Here is a 22,942-nt window from a genome sequence, read left to right as displayed (position 1 = left end):
TGATTATTCATGTGCAATTGTTCTCTCCCCTCCCCTCATATTCGGAGCATCGGAATGGTCAGTTCTGTACCTGTCGATATGGAAAGCCAACTCCTACACGTCACCCGTTATTTGAACACGAGCAGTCGCAACAAGTTTCCATTAGTCTGACAGTGATAACACTCAACATACCACCGGAGGATAGTTGGTGCTGTTAGAGTCGCTGAACACTAAGATTAATAGTTATTCTTTTTTTACAATTTAAACTGTTTTGAATTTCATTAAACATGGACATCAAAGGTAAGAATGATATGGTTTCCAGCCTCTATCTATCGACTGTAACAGTGTGGGTTTATTCAAATCTGATGGACATTTTCTTGTCACAAGTTAATAATTACAAGGCTTTTTTTATTTTGGCGCAACATGTGCTCCATGAGTTTAGTCTGTTCATGTAAGTGATGGAAGTAATCCTATCTGATCAATCCTGGAATGGTTTTACTGTAAATTACACTGTACTATTGCAGCGGGTTTCCAACTCCGGTCCTCCAGTACTGCCAACAGTACACATTTTTGTTGTAGCCGCAGATAAACGTACCTAATTCAACTAATTGAGGGCCTGATGATTAGTTGAATCAGGTGTGCTTGTCCAAGGCTACAATGAAAATGTTGCCTGTTTGGGGGGTACTGGACGACCGGAGTTGGGACCCACTAGATGATACATTGATAGCAGTCTAGTTGGCTACTAATAGCATAGCTGCTGCAGTTACACACATATATCTATATATATATATATGCAAAAGTATGTGGACACCCCTTCAAATGAGTGGATTTGGCTATTTCAGCCACCCCCGTTGCTGACAGGTGTATAAAATCGAACACACAGCCTGACCTTCATTTCAACGTGGCACTGTCATAGGATGCCACCTTTCCAACAAGTCAGGTAGTATCTGCCCTGCTAGAGCTGCCCCGGTCAACTGTAATGCTGTTATTGTAAAGTGTAAATGTCTACGAGCAACAACGGCTCAGCTGCAAAGTGGTAGGCCACACAAGCTCACAGAATGTGAACGCCGAGTGCTGAAGCGCGTAGCACGTAAAGATCATCTGTCCTCGGTTGCAACACTCACTCCCGAGTTCATAACTGCCTATGGAATCAACGTCAGCACAAGAACTGTTCGTCGGGAGCTTCATGAAATGGGTTTCCATGGCCGAGCAGCCGCACAGAAGACTAAGATCACCATGAGCAATGCCAAGCGTCGGCTGGAGTGGTGTAAATCGCGCCGCCATTCGACGCTGGAGCAGTGGAAACGCGTTCTCTGGAGTGATGAATCACACTTCACCATCTGGCAGTCCAACGGATCAATCTGGGTTTGAAGGATGCCCCGAGAACGCTACCTGCCCCAATGCATAGTGGCAACTGTAAAGTTTGGTGGAGGAGGAATAATGTTCTGGGGCTGTTTTTCATGGTTCGGGTTAGGCCCCTTAGTTCCAGTGAAGAGAAATCTTTATGGTACAGCATACAATGACATTCCGATTTTGTGCTTCCAACTTTGTGGCAACAGTTTGGAGAAGGCCCTTTCTTGTTTCAGCATGACAATGCCCCCGTGCACAAAGCGAGGTCCATACAGAAATGGTTTGTTGAGATCGGTGTGGAAGAACTTGACAGGCCTGCATAGAGCCCTGACCTCAACCCCGTCGAACACCTTTGGGATGAATTGGAACGCCGACTGCGAGCCAGCACTAATCGCCCAACATCAGTGCCCGACCTCACAGCTCTTGTGGCTGAATGGATGCAAGTCCCCCTCAGCAATGTTCCAACATCTAGTGGAAAGCCTTCCCAGAAGAGTGGAGGTAGCAAAGGGGGGGACCAACTCCATATTAATGTCCATGATTTGCGAATGAGATGTTGGACGAGCAGGTGTCCACATACTTTTGGTCATGTCCTGTATATTACCTGGCTACCCAAACTTCTTGGTCCTACCAAACTCTAAGCCACGTCCACTGACGCGAAAGATAGAGCATCAGAATAATTGAATTTGAGTTGTCAGACAGTTTTAGTGATTTATGAATGATTGTGTCCTGTTTTGACAGTTATATAACCTGTTAGCTGTTGTTCTGATTATTGTTCTTTTAGGTTTATATTGTTGTTAATTACAAAACAGTGATTGATTTTTACAATATGTTGTTCCAGTAATTCAGAGTTATGGAGAGTTGTACCTCTTGTTGTGGAGAGTTGTACCTCTTGTTGTGGAGAGTTGTACCTCTTGTTGTGGAGAGTTGTACCTCTTGTTGTGGAGAGTTGTACCTCTTGTTGTGGAGAGTTGTACCTCTTGTTGTGGAGAGTTGTACCTCTTGTTGTGGAGAGTTGTACCTCTTGTTGTGGAGAGTTGTACCTCTTGTTGTGGAGAGTTGTACCTCTTGTTGTGGAGAGTTGTACCTCTTGTTGTGGAGAGTTGTACCTCTTGTTGTGGAGAGTTGTACCTCTTGTTGTGGAGAGTTGTACCTCTTGTTGTGGAGAGTTGTACCTCTTGTTGCTCTCATGCTGTAGTAACACTACAGTATCAAACTCAAATCACCACACGCTCTGGTCTATAACAGCTTTAAAATAGAATAGACTAGAATATCGTAGAATAGAATACTAGCATAGAATGGCAATTCTTATCAAAATTAAACACAGACTGGGCACATAAAACAAATATACAAATACAGTATGTTGGTGTTGGTGTGTATTTGTCCAGCAGTTTGCTTTAGTTCTTGTCTCCCTCTTCTCTCCACTGAGTAGAGAGGAGTACGATGACAGAGTTCTGGAAGGAGCACAGCCGGCAGGCCACGGTTGAGGAAATGATGTTGGACTCTCATGCCCAGGAGCTGACCCAGCACGAACTGCCTGAGATCCTCTCCCTGCTGCCCAGCCTGTCCGGCCAGAGGGTCCTAGAGCTGGGCGCCGGGATCGGGTCAGTGGGTCTATTGAACTATATCTATAAAACAACTGACCAGATAGACTGTTAATAACAACAAGCATATACTGTGTCATGATCTCTGTAGAGACATGAGGTTTAACTGACCATGTGACCTGACAGGGAAAACTCCCTGGCCCTGGGCTATGATGGTGACCTGTGTTTTTCCTGGTCAGGTGTAGTGGACACTTGTTAGCAGTTTGACCCTCGCTGTCTGATGTGGAGGTGTTTGACCTTTTGTGTTTGTGTGTTTGGTCTCTTCCAGGAGGTACACCAGTCACCTGTTGACCCAGGCCAGTCACGTGACAGCGGTCGACTTCATGGAGAGCTTCGTGGAGAAGAACAGACAGGACAACAGTCACTATAGCAACGCCTCCTTCCTCCAGGCAGACGTCACCAAGCTGGACTTCCCCAAAAACAGGTCTGCTGTTGGATATAATGTTTATAATAACAATATAATATATTATAGAACAGGTTTGCGTAAGGTTGCAAAGCTACAGGTAATTTACCCAAGTTACCAAAATCTTCAGTAATTTGGGTAATTTAAGAGGTAATCTATGGCAATCTATGGTAACTTTGGTAATTTATACTTGCATAACTAAGAGTGTTATTAATATGTAGTACACATTTTTTTATATCTGTGTCCATATTGTCCATGAGTTTCTAGTAGATAGACCAGATGGTCCATGAGTTTCTAGTAGATAGACCAGATGGTTCATGAGTTTCTAGTAGATAGACCAGATGGTTCAGGAGTTTCTAGTAGATAGACCAGATGGTTCAGGAGTTTCTAGTAGATAGACCAGATGGTTCAGGAGTTTCTAGTAGATAGACCAGATGGTTCATGAGTTTCTAGTAGATAGACCAGATGGTTCAGGAGTTTCTAGTAGATAGACCAGATGGTTCATGAGTTTCTAGTAGATAGACCAGATGGTTCAGGAGTTTCTAATAGATAGACCAGATGGTTCAGGAGTTTCTAGTAGATAGACCAGATGGTTCAGGAGTTTCTAGTCGATAGACCAGATGGTTCAGGAGTTTCTAGTAGATAGACCAGATGGTTCATGAGTTTCTAGTAGATAGACCAGATGGTTCAGGAGTTTCTAGTAGATAGACCAAGATGGTTCAGGAGTTTCTAGTAGATAGACCAGATGGTTCATGAGTTTCTAGTAGATAAACCAGATGGTTCATGAGTTTCTAGTAGATAGACCAGATGGTTCAGGAGTTTCTAGTAGATAGACCAGATGGTTCAGGAGTTTCTAGTAGATAGACCAAGATGGTTCAGGAGTTTCTAGTAGATAGACCAAGATGGTTCAGGAGTTTCTAGTAGATAGACCAAGATGGTTCAGGAGTTTCTAGTAGATAGACCAGATGGTTCAGGAGTTTCTAGTCGATAGACCAGATGGTTCAGGAGTTTCTAGTAGATAGACCAGATGGTTCATGAGTTTCTAGTAGATAGACCAGACGGTTCATGAGTTTCTAGTAGATAGACCAGACGGTTCAGGAGTTTCTAGTAGATAGACCAGATGGTTCAGGAGTTTCTAGTAGATAGACCAGACGGGTCATGAGTTTCTAGTAGATAAACCAGATGGTTCAGGAGTTTCTAGTAGATAGACCAGATGGTTCAGGAGTTTCTAGTAGATAGACCAGATGATTCAGGAGTTTCTAGTAGATAGACCAGATGGTTCAGGAGTTTCTAGTAGATAGACCAGATGGTTCAGGAGTTTCTAGTAGATAGACCAGATGGTTCATGAGTTTCTAGTAGATAGACCAGATGGTTCATGAGTTTCTAGTAGATAGACCAGACGGTTCAGGAGTTTCTAGTAGATAGACCAGATGGTTCAGGAGTTTCTAGTAGATAGACCAGATGGTTCAGGAGTTTCTAGTAGATAGACCAGACGGTTCAGGAGTTTCTAGTAGATAGACCAGATGGTTCAGGAGTTTCTAGTAGATAAACCAGATGGTTCAGGAGTTTCTAGTAGATAGACCAGATGGTTCAGGAGTTTCTAGTAGATAGACCAGACGGTTCAGGAGTTTCTAGTAGATAGACCAGATGGTTCAGGAGTTTCTAGTAGATAAACCAGATGGTTCAGGAGTTTCTAGTAGATAGACCAGATGGTTCATGAGTTTCTAGTAGATAGACCAGATGGTTCAGGAGTTTCTAGTCGACAGACCAGATGGTTCAGGAGTTTCTAGTAGACAGACCAGATGGTTCAAGAGAAAATGGCCTAATTAATGAACAAAGCATCTAATTAACAATGGTTTTATTTTCAATGAACTCTTGCTACTATTTACTGCCACCAACATTGACAACAGACATATTCACATAGAAGAGCAAAGTCTGTACAAGATAATATAAAGTATATTTAATCCTGAATGGTTTATATTATATTTAAGATCATGTTTTGTCATTCTATTGTTTATTTTAAAATCATCTTATATATTTTTCCACGCAATAAGGCCACACAGAGGGACAGAGATCACTACAGACACCGGTGATAATCTGAAGTACCCAAAAAAGGACACTTGATTTTATCTTCTAAAATGCCATATATTCTGTTGAAAGTTGAAACAAAATAATGGTAGTTTACTGGGAAACTTAGAAAGATAAGAAAAGTTCTCTGATTTTGGGTGTTTTGTTTGCATAAAGCTATTGACATCACGACTTTGGATTGATAAGGCGTAGCGAAACATGTTCAAAGTCTATGCCTAAGGTAGTTTTCTTTTTAAAACTGGTTTGACGAGATGTCTCACCTATGCCTTCAGCCTTCGGTTGGAACTGAATACACTAATATGAGGTGACACTTGCATGTGTCCCAAATGACACCCTATTCCCTATGTAGTGCATTACTTTTGACCAGGGACCATAGAGCTCCAGTCAAAAGTAGTGCACTATGTGGAGACTATGGTGCCATTTGGGACGCACTTTTGCCTAAAGCCGATGGGTGTAATGCATTACTACTTGTTCTAAGCTTTTGTGAGCCTTTATAACATCCTATTATCAGGCTTGTGATGTTATTCTGATGTGTACCACCCATCAGTTATGACATCATCTTCTCCAACTGGCTACTGATGTATCTGAGTGACGAGGAGCTGACGTCACTAACAGAGAGGATGCTGGGATGGCTCCGCCCCGGAGGATACCTGTTCTTCAGGGAGTCCTGCAACTACCAATCAGGTACGTGCTCTAAAATCACCTGAATATCTATTGTGAGTCACTCTTCCAGTCTAATGAATCCCTGACTCTCCTGTAGAGCGGTTTTGATAGGTGGAAGCATCATGGTGATATATCTACCCAGACACTCTTCTCACCCTGTCATCCTCTCATCCTTTATTACCTAACGTAACAGATCACTATTCAGTCCACTTTCACCTTCGTGGGTTATTTAAATTCACATCAGATAGTCTACTCCCATCTGTTGTGTAAGTAAGGGATAATCAATGAGAGGCTATGCCTTCTATGGTGAATAATGAATAACGTGACCCTTCCACGGAGTTGCATTATTTTCCAGAGAACGCATAGAGCCCCGAGTTCATTATCCTTTTTAATACCTTGGCTATCATTTAGCACGTTTACCACTAGATGTGTGTTTGTTTACCACTAGATGTGTGTTCGTTTACCACTAGATGTGTGTTCGTTTACCACTAGATGTGTGTTCGTTTACCACTAGATGTGTGTTCGTTTACCACTAGATGTGTGTTTGTTTACCACTAGATGTGTGTTCGTTTACCACTAGATGTGTGTTTGTTTACCACTAGATGTGTGTTTGTTTACCACTAGATGTGTGTTTGTTTACCACTAGATGTGTGTTTGTTTACCACTAGATGTGTGTTCGTTTACCACTAGATGTGTGTTTGTTTACCACTAGATGTGTGTTTGTTTACCACTAGATGTGTGTTTGTTTACCACTAGATGTGTGTTCGTTTACCACTAGATGTGTGTTTGTTTACCACTAGATGTGTGTTCGTTTACCACTAGATGTGTGTTTGTTTACCACTAGATGTGTGTTTGTTTACCACTAGATGTGTGTTCGTTTACCCCTAGATGTGTGTTCGTTTACCCCTAGATGTGTGTTTGTTTACCACTAGATGTGTGTTTGTTTACCACTAGATGTGTGTTTGTTTACCACTAGATGTGTGTTCGTTTACCACTAGATGTGTGTTCGTTTACCACTAGATGTGTGTTCGTTTACCACTAGATGTGTGTTCGTTTACCACTAGATGTGTGTTCGTTTACCACTAGATGTGTGTTCGTTTACCACTAGATGTGTGTTCGTTTACCACTAGATGTGTGTTCGTTTACCACTAGATGTGTGTTCGTTTACCACTAGATGTGTGTTCGTTTACCACTAGATGTGTGTTTGTTTACCACTAGATGTGTGTTTGTTTACCACTAGATGTGTGTTCGTTTACCACTAGATGTGTGTTCGTTTACCACTAGATGTGTGTTCGTTTACCACTAGATGTGTGTTCAACATCCACTGAAGTAGCTAGTTAGTTTACTAGATGACTACAGTAGTTGCCGTGGTAACCAAACAGACTTGCTAGTTTATCTAAGTAAACCATCAGTTCTAGCTTGCCATTAGGAAAATGTTTTCAATTCGTCTTTTGCTTTCAAAAGCAGCTCAAACATAGAACGTGTAAGAATGATCTATAGCCATTGACTTCTACCGTGCTGATATACTGTGTGTTATAGGAAAATAATGCATGCTCTAGAATGCCCTTCAAGCCAATCAGAAACAAGTATTCAACAATGCCATGGTATAAAACGGTATAATCATGGTCTGATTGTAAACATTTACATTAATGCTGCCATAAAACGCTATACTGCCAAGGCAATCAGTGTCAATCACTGTTTCTCTGTCTCTCTCTCTGTCTCTCTCTCTGTCTCTCTCTCTGTCTCTCTCTCTGTCTCTCTGTCTCTCTGTCTCTCTGTCTCTCTGTCTCTCTGTCTCTCTGTCTCTCTGTCTCTCTGTCTCTCTGTCTCTCTGTCTCTCTGTGTCTCTCTCTGTATCTCTGTGTCTCTGTCTCTCTCTGTGTCTCTGTCCCTCTCTCTCTCTCTCTCTCTCTCTCTCTCTCTCTCTCTCTCTCTCTCTCTCTCTCTCTCTCTCTCTCTCTCTCTCTCTCTATCTCTCTCTGTCTGTGTCTCTGTCTCTCTCTCTGTCCCTCTCTGTCTCTCTCTCTCTCTCTCTCTCTCTGTCCAGGTGACATTAAGAGGACATTTAACCCCACCCACTACAGATCGTCGGCCCACTACAGTCACCTGATGACAACAACACTGCGGGAGGAGTCGGAGGGGGCGGAGAAGCAGGTGTTTGGCTTTGACATCGTGCTCAATAAAACTGTGCAGACATACATCAAGGTAGGTTGCTTTATTGCTACTGATTGTGTTATATCGTAATATAATGTGTGTAAATTATCATTAATGCCACTGTCAGGCTCTTTGCTGTGTGTGTGTGTGGGGGGGGGGGGGGGGGGGGGGGCAGGCAGGTATCTTACTCTCCCTATATCTTCCTGTCTCACTCCCCTCTTCAGATGAAGAAAAACCAGAACCAGGTGTGTTGGCTGCTGGAGAAGGTGGGTCGGGACACCGCCTGTCAAGAGGGCTTCAGAACCTTCCAGCAGTTTCTGGACAACCAGCAGTACACACGCAAAGGCATCCTGCGCTACGAGAAGATGTTTGGGGCAGGATACGTCAGCACCGGGGGACCCAGCACTACCAAGGTGGGTTTGAGGTTTGGCAGTCCTGCACACACACGCCCACATACAAACACACTCACACATGCACATACACACGCTCGTGCACAGATACAAACACACTCACACATGCACACACACACGCTCGTGCACAGATACAAACATACTCACACATGCACACACACACACGCTCGTGCACAGATTCAAACACACTCACACATGCACACACACACGCTCGTGCACAGATTCAAACACACTTACACATGCACACACACACACGCTCGTGCACAGATTCAAACACACTCACACATGCACACACATGCACACGCCGCCAACATAGCTTTGTGACATCAAGACCCAGAGCAGAAAGTTTGTTGTTTTTCTATGGACAGATGGACATAGGAACCACGACAGAGTTGACAAAAAATGACTGAAACATGGAAGGACAACACACGGGAGAGGTTGTGGAGTTACTGTTTAGACTGGGTTACACAGACTGCTGAAACATGGAAGGACAACACACAGAGGTTGTGGAGTTACTGTTTAGACTGGGTTACACAGACTGCTGAAACATGGACGGATAACACACAGGAGAGATTGTGTATGTACTGTTTAGACTGGGTTACACAGACTGCTGAAACATGGAAGGACAACACACAGGAGAGGTTGTGGAGTTACTGTTTAGACTGGTTTACACAGACTGCTGAAACATGGACGGATAACACACAGGAGAGATTGTGTATGTACTGTTTAGACTGGGTTACACAGACTGCTGAAACATGGAAGGACAACACACAGGAGAGGTTGTGGAGTTACTGTTTAGACTGGGTTACACAGACTGCTGAAACATGGACGGATAACACACAGGAGAGGTTGTGTAGTTACTGTTTAGACTGGGTTACACAGACTGCTGAAACATGGAAGGACAACACACAGGAGAGGTTGTGGAGTTACTGTTTAGACTGGTTTACACAGACTGCTGAAACATGGACGGATAACACACAGGAGAGAGAGACTGGGTTACACATACTGCCACAGTACTGTGCTGTTTTGGCCTTCTCTATATACAAATACCAAACGTGTGTGTGTGTGTGTGTAGTTATTATTGGAATGGACTTGACACGTTCTGTTTTTTTTTATTACTTTGTGGTAAAAAAAGGAGTTTGTGGAGCTGCTGAACTTGAAGCCTGGGATGAAGGTGCTGGATGTGGGGTGTGGCATCGGTGGCGGAAACTTCTACATGGCAAAGGTCAACCCAAGTGTCATTTAGTATATAGGAAGTTTCTGATATACTGTTGGAAATGGTCCAGTCCACCTTTATGTACATTCACGTTACACACAGCAGGATGTGGTTAGGTCATATATCCCAATGATGACGATGATGTTCTGCAGGCCTTCGGCGTGGAGGTGCTGGGTCTGGACCTGTCAGCCAACATGGTGGATATCGCCATAGAGAGGGCCATGGAGGAGAACCTTCCATCGGTGAGTCTGATTGGTCGTCGGATGAATGAGGTCATGTGGCTGTCATCTGGACTTGGATCTGTTTGATGGTGGAACAACAGTTGGTTCCTGCCTTGTGTGTGTTTCCCTACAATGAGAAACATACTAGGTTAGGGTTACTAGGGTTACTAGGTTTACAATGAGAAACATACTAGGTTAGGGTTACTAGGGTTACTAGGTTTACAATGAGAAACATACTAGGTTAGAGTTACTAGGGTTACAATGAGAAACATACTAGGTTAGAGTTACTAGGTTTACAATGAGAAACATACTAGGTTAGAGTTACTAGGGTTACAATGAGATACATACTAGGTTAGGGTTACTAGGTTTACAATGAGAAACATACTAGGTTAGAGTTACTAGGGTTACTAGGTTTACAATGAGAAACATACTAGGTTAGAGTTACTAGGGTTACAATGAGAAACATACTAGGTTAGGGTTACTAGGGTTACAATGAGAAACATACTAGGTTAGAGTTACTAGGGTTACAATGAGAAACATACTAGGTTAGAGTTACTAGGGTTACAATGAGAAACATACTAGGTTAGAGTTACTAGGGTTACAATGAGAAACATACTAGGTTAGAGTTACTAGGGTTACAATGAGAAACATACTAGGTTAGAGTTACTATGGTTACTAGGGTTACAATGAGAAACATACTAGGTTAGGGTTACTAGGGTTACAATGAGAAACATACTAGGTTAGAGTTACTAGGTTTACAATGAGAAACATACTAGGTTAGAGTTACTAGGTTTACAATGAGAAACATACTAGGTTAGAGTTACTAGGGTTACAATGAGAAACATACTAGGTTAGAGTTACTAGGGTTACAATGAGATACATACTAGGTTAGAGTTACTAGGGTTACAATGAGATACATACTAGGTTAGGGTTACTAGGGTTACTAGGTTTACAATGAGAAACATACTAGGTTAGAGTTACTAGGGTTACTAGGGTTACTAGGTTTACAATGAGAAACATACTAGGTTAGGGTTACTAGGGTTACAATGAGAAACATACTAGGTTAGGGTTACTAGGGTTACAATGAGAAACATACTAGGTTAGAGTTACTAGGGTTACAATGAGAAACATACTAGGTTAGAGTTACTAGGGTTACAATGAGAAACATACTAGGTTAGAGTTACTAGGGTTACAATGAGAAACATACTAGGTTAGAGTTACTAGGGTTACAATGAGAAACATACTAGGTTAGAGTTACTATGGTTACTAGGGTTACAATGAGAAACATACTAGGTTAGGGTTACTAGGGTTACAATGAGATACATACTAGGTTAGGGTTACTAGGGTTACTAGGTTTACAATGAGAAACATACTAGGTTAGGGTTACTAGGTTTACAATGAGAAACATACTAGGTTAGAGTTACTAGGTTTACAATGAGAAACATACTAGGTTAGAGTTACTAGGTTTACAATGAGAAACATACTAGGTTAGAGTTACTAGGTTTACAATGAGAAACATACTAGGTTAGAGTTACTAGGTTTACAATGAGAAACATACTAGTTTAGAGTTACTAGGTTTACAATGAGAAACATACTAGGTTAGAGTTACTAGGTTTACAATGAGATACATACTAGGTTAGAGTTACTAGGTTTACAATGAGAAACATACTAGGTTAGAGTTACTAGGTTTACAATGAGAAACATACTAGGTTAGAGTTACTAGGTTTACAATGAGATACATACTAGGTTAGAGTTACTAGGGTTACTAGGTTTACAATGAGAAACATACTAGGTTAGAGTTACTAGGGTTACAATGAGAAACATACTAGGTTAGAGTTACTAGGGTTACAATGAGAAACATACTAGGTTAGAGTTACTATGGTTACTAGGGTTACAATGAGAAACATACTAGGTTAGGGTTACTAGGGTTACAATGAGAAACATACTAGGTTAGGGTTACTAGGGTTACTAGGTTTACAATGAGAAACATACTAGGTTAGGGTTACTAGGGTTACTAGGTTTACAATGAGAAACATACTAGGTTAGAGTTACTAGGTTTACAATGAGAAACATACTAGGTTAGAGTTACTAGGTTTACAATGAGAAACATACTAGGTTAGAGTTACTAGGTTTACAATGAGAAACATACTAGGTTAGAGTTACTAGGTTTACAATGAGAAACATACTAGGTTAGAGTTACTAGGTTTACAATGAGAAACATACTAGGTTAGGGTTACTAGGGTTACAATGAGAAACATACTAGGTTAGAGTTGCTAGGTTTACAATGAGAAACATACTAGGTTAGAGTTACTAGGGTTACTAGGTTTACAATGAGAAACATACTAGGTTAGAGTTACTAGGGTTACTAGGTTTACAATGAGAAACATACTAGGTTAGAGTTACTAGGTTTACAATGAGAAACATACTAGGTTAGAGTTACTAGGTTTACAATGAGAAACACACTAGGTTAGAGTTACTAGGTTTACAATGAGAAACATACTAGGTTAGAGTTACTAGGTTTACAATGAGAAACATACTAGGTTAGAGTTACTAGGTTTACAATGAGAAACATACTAGGTTAGAGTTACTAGGTTTACAATGAGATACATACTAGGTTAGAGTTACTAGGTTTACAATGAGAAACATACTAGGTTAGAGTTACTAGGTTTACAATGAGATACATACTAGGTTAGAGTTACTAGGGTTACTAGGTTTACAATGAGAAACATACTAGGTTAGAGTTACTAGGTTTACAATGAGAAACATACTAGGTTAGGGTTACTAGGGTTACTAGGTTTACAATGAGAAACATACTAGGTTAGGGTTACTAGGTTTACAATGAGAAACATACTAGGTTAGAGTTACTAGGTTTACAATGAGATACATACTAGGTTAGAGTTACTAGGGTTACTAGGTTTACAATGAGAAACATACTAGGTTAGAGTTACTAGGTTTACAATGAGAAACATACTAGGTTAGAGTTACTAGGTTTACAATGAGAAACACACTAGGTTAGAGTTACTAGGTTTACAATGAGAAACATACTAGGTTAGAGTTACTAGGTTTACAATGAGAAACATACTAGGTTAGAGTTACTAGGTTTACAATGAGATACATACTAGGTTAGAGTTACTAGGTTTACAATGAGAAACATACTAGGTTAGGGTTACTAGGGTTACTAGGTTTACAATGAGAAACATACTAGGTTAGAGTAACTAGGTTTACAATGAGAAACATACTAGGTTAGAGTTACTAGGGTTACTAGGTCTACAATGAGAAACATACTAGGTTAGAGTTACTAGGTTTACAATGAGAAACATACTAGGTTAGAGTTACTAGGGTTACAATGAGAAACATACTAGGTTAGGGTTACTAGGTTTACAATGAGAAACATACTAGGTTAGAGTTACTAGGTTTACAATGAGATACATACTAGGTTAGAGTTACTAGGGTTACTAGGTTTACAATGAGAAACATACTAGGTTAGAGTTACTAGGTTTACAATGAGAAACATACTAGGTTAGAGTTACTAGGTTTACAATGAGAAACACACTAGGTTAGAGTTACTAGGTTTACAATGAGAAACACACTAGGTTAGAGTTACTAGGTTTACAATGAGAAACATACTAGGTTAGAGTTACTAGGTTTACAATGAGAAACATACTAGGTTAGAGTTACTAGGTTTACAATGAGAAACATACTAGGTTAGAGTTACTAGGTTTACAATGAGAAACATACTAGGTTAGAGTTACTAGGTTTACAATGAGATACATACTAGGTTAGAGTTACTAGGTTTACAATGAGAAACATACTAGGTTAGAGTTACTAGGTTTACAATGAGATACATACTAGGTTAGGGTTACTAGGGTTACTAGGTTTACAATGAGAAACATACTAGGTTAGAGTTACTAGGTTTACAATGAGAAACATACTAGGTTAGAGTTACTAGGGTTACTAGGTCTACAATGAGAAACATACTAGGTTAGAGTTACTAGGGTTACAATGAGATACATACTAGGTTAGAGTTACTAGGGTTACAATAAGAAACATACTAGGTTAGAGTTACTAGGGTTACTAGGGTTACAATGAGAAACATACTAGGTTAGAGTTACTAGGGTTACAATGAGAAACATACTAGGTTAGAGTTACTAGGGTTACAATGAGAAACATACTAGGTTAGAGTTACTAGGGTTACTAGGGTTACTAGGTTTACAATGAGAAACATACTAGGTTAGGGTTACTAGGGTTACTAGGTTTACTAGGTTTACAATGAGAAACATACTAGGTTAGGGTTACTAGGGTTACTAGGTTTACAATGAGAAACATACTAGGTTAGGGTTACTAGGGTTACTAGGTTTACAATGAGAAACATACTAGGTTAGGGTTACTAGGGTTACTAGGTTTACTAGGTTTACAATGAGAAACATACTAGGTTAGGGTTACTAGGGTTACTAGGTTTACTAGGTTTACAATGAGAAACATACTAGGTTAGGGTTACTAGGGTTACTAGGGTTACAATGAGAAACATACTAGGTTAGAGTTACTAGGGTTACAATGAGAAACATACTAGGTTAGAGTTACTAGAGTTACTAGGGTTACTAGGGTTACAATGAGAAACATACTAGGTTAGAGTTACTAGGTTTACAATGAGAAACATACTAGGTTAGAGTTACTAGGGTTACAATGAGAAACATACTAGGTTAGAGTTACTAGGGTTACAATGAGAAACATACTAGGTTAGGGTTACTAGGTTTACAATGAGAAACATACTAGGTTAGAGTTACTAGGTTTACAATGACAAACATACTAGATTAGGGTTACTAGGTTTACAATGAGAAACATACTAGGTTAGAGTTACTAGGTTTACAATGAGAAACATACTAGGTTAGGGTTACTAGGTTTACAATGAGAATCATACTAGGTTAGAGTTACTAGGTTTACAATGACAAACATACTAGATTAGGGTTACTAGGTTTACAATGAGAAACATACTAGGTTAGAGTTACTAGGTTTACAATGAGAAACATACTAGGTTAGGGTTACTAGGTTTACAATGAGAAACATACTAGGTTAGAGTTACTAGGTTTACAATGGGAAACATACTAGGTTAGAGTTACTAGGTTTACAATGAGAAACATACTAGGTTAGAGTTACTAGGTTTACAATGAGAAACATACTAGGTTAGAGTTACTAGGTTTACAATGAGAAACATACTAGGTTAGAGTTACTAGGTTTACAATGAGAAACATACTAGGTTAGAGTTACTAGGTTTACAATGAGAAACATACTAGGTTAGAGTTACTAGGTTTACAATGAGAACACACTAGGTTAGAGTTACTAGGTTTACAATGAGAAACATACTAGGTTAGAGTTACTAGGTTTACAATGAGAAACATACTAGGTTAGAGTTACTAGGTTTACAATGAGAAACATACTAGGTTAGAGTTACTAGGTTTACAATGAGAAACATACTAGGTTAGAGTTACTAGGTTTACAATGAGATACATACTAGGTTAGAGTTACTAGGTTTACAATGAGAAACATACTAGGTTAGAGTTACTAGGTTTACAATGAGATACATACTAGGTTAGAGTTACTAGGGTTACTAGGTTTACAATGAGAAACATACTAGGTTAGAGTTACTAGGTTTACAATGAGAAACATACTAGGTTAGGGTTACTAGGGTTACTAGGTTTACAATGAGAAACATACTAGGTTAGAGTTACTAGGTTTACAATGAGAAACATACTAGGTTAGAGTTACTAGGGTTACTAGGTCTACAATGAGAAACATACTAGGTTAGAGTTACTAGGGTTACAATGAGAAACATACTAGGTTAGAGTTACTAGGTTTACAATGAGAAACATACTAGGTTAGAGTTACTAGGTTTACAATGAGAAACATACTAGGTTAGAGTTACTAGGGTTACAATGAGAAACATACTAGGTTAGGGTTACTAGGTTTACAATGAGAAACATACTAGGTTAGAGTTACTAGGTTTACAATGAGATACATACTAGGTTAGAGTTACTAGGGTTACAATGAGAAACATACTAGGTTAGAGTTACTAGGTTTACAATGAGATACATACTAGGTTAGAGTTACTAGGGTTACTAGGTTTACAATGAGAAACCTACTAGGTTAGAGTTACTAGGTTTACAATGAGAAACATACTAGGTTAGAGTTACTAGGTTTACAATGAGAAACACACTAGGTTAGAGTTACTAGGTTTACAATGAGAAACACACTAGGTTAGAGTTACTAGGTTTACAATGAGAAACATACTAGGTTAGAGTTACTAGGTTTACAATGAGAAACATACTAGGTTAGGGTTACTAGGTTTACAATGAGAATCATACTAGGTTAGAGTTACTAGGTTTACAATGACAAACATACTAGATTAGGGTTACTAGGTTTACAATGAGAAACATACTAGGTTAGAGTTACTAGGTTTACAATGAGAAACACACTAGGTTAGAGTTACTAGGTTTACAATGAGAAACATACTAGGTTAGAGTTACTAGGTTTACAATGAGAAACATACTAGGTTAGAGTTACTAGGTTTACAATGAGAAACATACTAGGTTAGAGTTACTAGGTTTACAATGAGAAACATACTAGGTTAGAGTTACTAGGTTTACAATGAGAAACATACTAGGTTAGAGTTACTAGGTTTACAATGAGATACATACTAGGTTAGAGTTACTAGGTTTACAATGAGAAACATACTAGGTTAGAGTTACTAGGTTTACAATGAGATACATACTAGGTTAGAGTTACTAGGGTTACTAGGTTTACAATGAGAAACATACTAGTTTAGAGTTACTAGGTTTACAATGAGAAACATACTAGGTTAGGGTTACTAGGGTTACTAGGTTTACAATGAGAAACATACTAGGTTAGAGTTACTAGGTTTACAATGAGAAACATACTAGGTTAGAGTTACTAGGGTTACTAGGTCTACAATGAGAAACATACTAGGTTAGAGTTACTAGGGTTACAATGAGAAACATACTAGGTTAGAGTTACTAGGGTTACAATGAGAAACATACTAGGTTAGAGTTACTAGGGTTACTAGGTTTACAATGAGAAACATACTAGGTTAGAGTTACTAGGGTTACAATGAGAAACATACTAGGTTAGAGTTACTAGGGTTACAATGAGAAACATACTAGGTTAGAGTTACTAGGGTTACAATGAGAAACATACTAGGTTAGAGTTACTAGGGTTACTAGGTTTACAATGAGAAACATACTAGGTTAGGGTTACTAGGGTTACTAGGGTTACAATGAGAAACATACTAGGTTAGGGTTACTAGGGTTACTAGGGTTACAATGAGAAACATACTAGGTTAGGGTTACTAGGGTTACAATGAGAAACATACTAGGTTAGAGTTACTAGGGTTACAATGAGAAACATACTAGGTTAGAGTTACTAGGGTTACAATGAGATACATACTAGGTTAGAGTTACTAGGTTTACAATGAGAAACATACTAGGTTAGAGTTACTAGGTTTACAATGAGAAACATACTAGGTTAGAGTTACTAGGTTTACAATGAGATACATACTAGGTTAGGGTTACAATGAGAGACATACTAGGTTAGGGTTACTATGAGATACATACTAGGTTAGGGTTACAATGAGATACATACTAGGTTAGGGTTACTATGAGATACATACTAGGTTAGGGTTACAATGAGATACATACTAGGTTAGGGTTACTCTGAGATACATACTAGGTTAGGGTTACTCTGAGATACATACTAGGTTAGGGTTACTATGAGATACATACTAGGTTAGGGTTACAATGAGATACATACTAGGTTAGGGTTACTATGAGATACATACTAGGTTAGGGTTACTATGAGATACATACTAGGTTAGGGTTACAATGAGATACATACTAGGTTAGGGTTACAATGAGATACATACTTGGTTAGGGTTACTAGGTTTACAATGAGAAACATACTAGGTTAGAGTTACTAGGTTTACAATGAGAAACATACTAGGTTAGAGTTACTAGGTTTACAATGAGAAACATACTAGTTTAGAGTTACTAGGTTTACAATGAGAAACATACTAGGTTAGAGTTACTAGGTTTACAATGAGAAACATACTAGGTTAGAGTTACTAGGGTTACAATGAGAAACATACTAGGTTAGAGTTACTAGGGTTACTAGGTTTACAATGAGAAACATACTAGGTTAGAGTTACTAGGTTTACAATGAGAAACATACTAGGTTAGAGTTACTAGGTTTACAATGAGAAACATACTAGGTTAGAGTTACTAGGTTTACAATGAGATACATACTAGGTTAGAGTTACTAGGGTTACTAGGTTTACAATGAGAAACATACTAGGTTAGAGTTACTAGGTTTACAATGAGAAACATACTAGGTTAGGGTTACTAGGGTTACTAGGTTTACAATGAGAAACATACTAGGTTAGAGTTACTAGGTTTACAATGAGAAACATACTAGGTTAGAGTTACTAGGGTTACTAGGTCTACAATGAGAAACATACTAGGTTAGAGTTACTAGGGTTACAATGAGAAACATACTAGGTTAGAGTTACTAGGGTTACAATGAGAAACATACTAGGTTAGGGTTACTAGGTTTACAATGAGAAACATACTAGGTTAGAGTTACTAGGTTTACAATGAGAAACATACTAGGTTAGAGTTACTAGGGTTACAATGAGAAACATACTAGGTTAGAGTTACTAGGTTTACAATGAGATACATACTAGGTTAGAGTTACTAGGGTTACTAGGTTTACAATGAGAAACCTACTAGGTTAGAGTTACTAGGTTTACAATGAGAAACATACTAGGTTAGAGTTACTAGGTTTACAATGAGAAACACACTAGGTTAGAGTTACTAGGTTTACAATGAGAAACACACTAGGTTAGAGTTACTAGGGTTACTAGGTTTACAATGAGAAACATACTAGGTTAGAGTTACTAGGTTTACAATGAGAAACATACTAGGTTAGGGTTACTAGGGTTACTAGGTTTACAATGAGAAACATACTAGGTTAGAGTTACTAGGGTTACAATGAGAAACATACTAGGTTAGAGTTACTAGGGTTACAATGAGAAACATACTAGGTTAGAGTTACTAGGGTTACTAGGTTTACAATGAGAAACATACTAGGTTAGAGTTACTAGGGTTACTAGGGTTACAATGAGAAACATACTAGGTTAGAGTTACTAGGGTTACAATGAGAAACATACTAGGTTAGGGTTACTAGGGTTACTAGGTTTACAATGAGAAACATACTAGGTTAGAGTTACTAGGGTTACAATGAGAAACATACTAGGTTAGAGTTACTAGGGTTACAATGAGAAACATACTAGGTTAGAGTTACTAGGGTTACTAGGTTTACAATGAGAAACATACTAGGTTAGAGTTACTAGGGTTACAATGAGAAACATACTAGGTTAGAGTTACTAGGGTTACTAGGTTTACAATGAGAAACATACTAGGTTAGAGTTACTAGGGTTACAATGAGAAACATACTAGGTTAGAGTTACTAGGGTTACAATGAGAAACATACTAGGTTAGAGTTACTAGGGTTACAATGAGAAACATACTAGGTTAGGGTTACTAGGGTTACAATGAGAAACATACTAGGTTAGGGTTACTAGGTTTACAATGAGAAACATACTAGGTTAGAGTTACTAGGGTTACTAGGTTTACAATGAGAAACATACTAGGTTAGGGTTACTAGGTTTACAATGAGAAACATACTAGGTTAGAGTTACTAGGGTTACAATGCGAAACATACTAGGTTAGGGTTACTAGGGTTACAATGAGAAACATACTAGGTTAGAGTTACTAGGTTTACAATGAGAAACATACTAGGTTAGGGTTACTAGGGTTACAATGAGAAACATACTAGGTTAGGGTTACTAGGGTTACTAGGTTTACAATGAGAAACATACTAGGTTAGGGTTACTAGGGTTACTAGGGTTACAATGAGAAACATACTAGGTTAGGGTTACTAGGGTTACTAGGGTTACAATGAGAAACATACTAGGTTAGGGTTACTAGGGTTACAATGAGAAACATACTAGGTTAGAGTTACTAGGGTTACAATGAGAAACATACTAGGTTAGAGTTACTAGGGTTACAATGAGAAACATACTAGGTTAGAGTTACTAGGGTTACAATGAGATACATACTAGGTTAGAGTTACTAGGTTTACAATGAGAAACATACTAGGTTAGAGTTACTAGGTTTACAATGAGAAACATACTAGGTTAGGGTTACTAGGTTTACAATGAGAAACATACTAGGTTAGAGTTACTAGGTTTACAATGAGATACATACTAGGTTAGGGTTACAATGAGAGACATACTAGGTTAGGGTTACTATGAGATACATACTAGGTTAGGGTTACAATGAGATACATACTAGGTTAGGGTTACTATGAGATACATACTAGGTTAGGGTTACAATGAGATACATACTAGGTTAGGGTTACTCTGAGATACATACTAGGTTAGGGTTACTCTGAGATACATACTAGGTTAGGGTTACTCTGAGATACATACTAGGTTAGGGTTACTATTAGATACATACTAGGTTAGAGTTACTAGGTTTACAATGAGAAACATACTAGGTTAGAGTTACTAGGGTTACTAGGTTTACAATGAGAAACATACTAGGTTAGAGTTACTAGGTTTACAATGAGAAACATACTAGGTTAGGGTTACTAGGGTTACTAGGTTTACAATGAGAAACATACTAGGTTAGAGTTACTAGGGTTACAATGAGAAACATACTAGGTTAGAGTTACTAGGGTTACTAGGTTTACAATGAGAAACATACTAGGTTAGAGTTACTAGGGTTACTAGGGTTACAATGAGAAACATACTAGGTTAGAGTTACTAGGGTTACAATGAGAAACATACTAGGTTAGGGTTACTAGGGTTACTAGGTTTACAATGAGAAACATACTAGGTTAGAGTTACTAGGGTTACAATGAGAAACATACTAGGTTAGAGTTACTAGGGTTACAATGAGAAACATACTAGGTTAGAGTTACTAGGGTTACTAGGTTTACAATGAGAAACATACTAGGTTAGAGTTACTAGGGTTACAATGAGAAACATACTAGGTTAGAGTTACTAGGGTTACTAGGTTTACAATGAGAAACATACTAGGTTAGAGTTACTAGGGTTACAATGAGAAACATACTAGGTTAGAGTTACTAGGGTTACAATGAGAAACATACTAGGTTAGGGTTACTAGGGTTACAATGAGAAACATACTAGGTTAGGGTTACTAGGTTTACAATGAGAAACATACTAGGTTAGAGTTACTAGGGTTACTAGGTTTACAATGAGAAACATACTAGGTTAGGGTTACTAGGTTTACAATGAGAAACATACTAGGTTAGAGTTACTAGGGTTACAATGAGAAACATACTAGGTTAGGGTTACTAGGGTTACAATGAGAAACATACTAGGTTAGAGTTACTAGGTTTACAATGAGAAACATACTAGGTTAGGGTTACTAGGGTTACAATGAGAAACATACTAGGTTAGGGTTACTAGGGTTACTAGGTTTACAATGAGAAACATACTAGGTTAGGGTTACTAGGGTTACTAGGGTTACAATGAGAAACATACTAGGTTAGGGTTACTAGGGTTACTAGGGTTACAATGAGAAACATACTAGGTTAGGGTTACTAGGGTTACAATGAGAAACATACTAGGTTAGAGTTACTAGGGTTACAATGAGAAACATACTAGGTTAGAGTTACTAGGGTTACAATGAGAAACATACTAGGTTAGGGTTACAATGAGATACATACTAGGTTAGGGTTACAATGAGATACATACTAGGTTAGGGTTACTATGAGATACATACTAGGTTAGGGTTACTATGAGATACATACTAGGTTAGGGTTACAATGAGATACAAACTAGGTTAGGGTTACTATGAGATACATACTAGGTTAGGGTTACTATGAGATACATACTAGGTTAGGGTTACTATGAGATACATACTAGGTTAGGGTTACAATGAGATACATACTAGGTTAGGGTTACAATGAGATACATACTAGGTTAGAGTTACTATGAAATACATACTAGGTTAGAGTTACAATGAAATACATACTAGGTTAGGGTTACTATGAGATACATACTAGGTTAGGGTTACAATGAAATACATACTAGGTTAGGGTTACTATGAGATACATACTAGGTTAGGGTTACAATGAAATACATACTAGGTTAGGGTTACAATGAGATACATACTAGGTTAGGGTTACTATGAGATACATACTAGGTTAGGGTTACAATGAAATACATACTTGGTTAGGGTTACAATGAAATACATACTAGGTTAGGGTTACAATGAAATACATACTAGGTTAGGGTTACAATGAAATACATACTAGGTTAGGGTTACAATGAAATACATACTAGGTTAGGGTTACTATGAGATACATACTAGGTTAGGGTTACTAGGGTTACTAGGGTTACTAGGGTTACTAGGGAGTAAAGTTCAAGCTGTTGTTTTTTATCTCCATGGTTCCATTGTTTTGAAAATGATACGGTCTACATGTCTTTTAATGCTAGATAGATCAAGGTCATGTTAATTGAATTGCAATTAAATGTAGTGTTTTAGTGACAGGTATTACCTGCCATTTCCTGCAGGTCCATTTCGAGGTGGCTGACGCCACTAAGAGAGAGTTCCCAGAAGCGTCGTTTGATGTGGTCTACAGTCGAGACACCATCCTGCACATCGACGACAAACTGGCTCTGTTCAAACGCTTCCACGTGAGTGTACACACACACACACACACACACACACACAACCGTACAACCACACACACCTTAA

At 38.7% G+C, this 22,942-nt stretch overlaps 1 protein-coding gene across 1 annotated transcript in view; it reads left to right on the top strand.

Annotated features, from left to right (window-relative positions):
• Window positions 1-103: 103 nt before the first annotated feature.
• LOC129858521 (uncharacterized) overlaps window positions 104-22,942 on the top strand; it is a 26,852-nt gene continuing 4,013 nt past the window's right edge. Inside the window, exons 1-9 of the mRNA XM_055927826.1 lie at window positions 104-279; window positions 2,759-2,930; window positions 3,199-3,354; window positions 5,969-6,105; window positions 8,132-8,289; window positions 8,463-8,651; window positions 9,784-9,873; window positions 10,017-10,106; window positions 22,759-22,881. Of these exons, the coding sequence (XP_055783801.1) occupies window positions 267-279; window positions 2,759-2,930; window positions 3,199-3,354; window positions 5,969-6,105; window positions 8,132-8,289; window positions 8,463-8,651; window positions 9,784-9,873; window positions 10,017-10,106; window positions 22,759-22,881 (1,128 nt within the window). The 5' untranslated portion in view covers window positions 104-266. The remainder of the gene's footprint in view (window positions 280-2,758; window positions 2,931-3,198; window positions 3,355-5,968; window positions 6,106-8,131; window positions 8,290-8,462; window positions 8,652-9,783; window positions 9,874-10,016; window positions 10,107-22,758; window positions 22,882-22,942) is intronic.

Source organism: Salvelinus fontinalis, chromosome 6 (genome assembly GCF_029448725.1).
Source record: "Salvelinus fontinalis isolate EN_2023a chromosome 6, ASM2944872v1, whole genome shotgun sequence".
NCBI lineage: Eukaryota > Metazoa > Chordata > Actinopteri > Salmoniformes > Salmonidae > Salvelinus > Salvelinus fontinalis.
The sequence above is the reverse complement of the archived record's forward strand: the minus strand, read 5'-3'. Positions and strand labels throughout refer to the sequence as shown.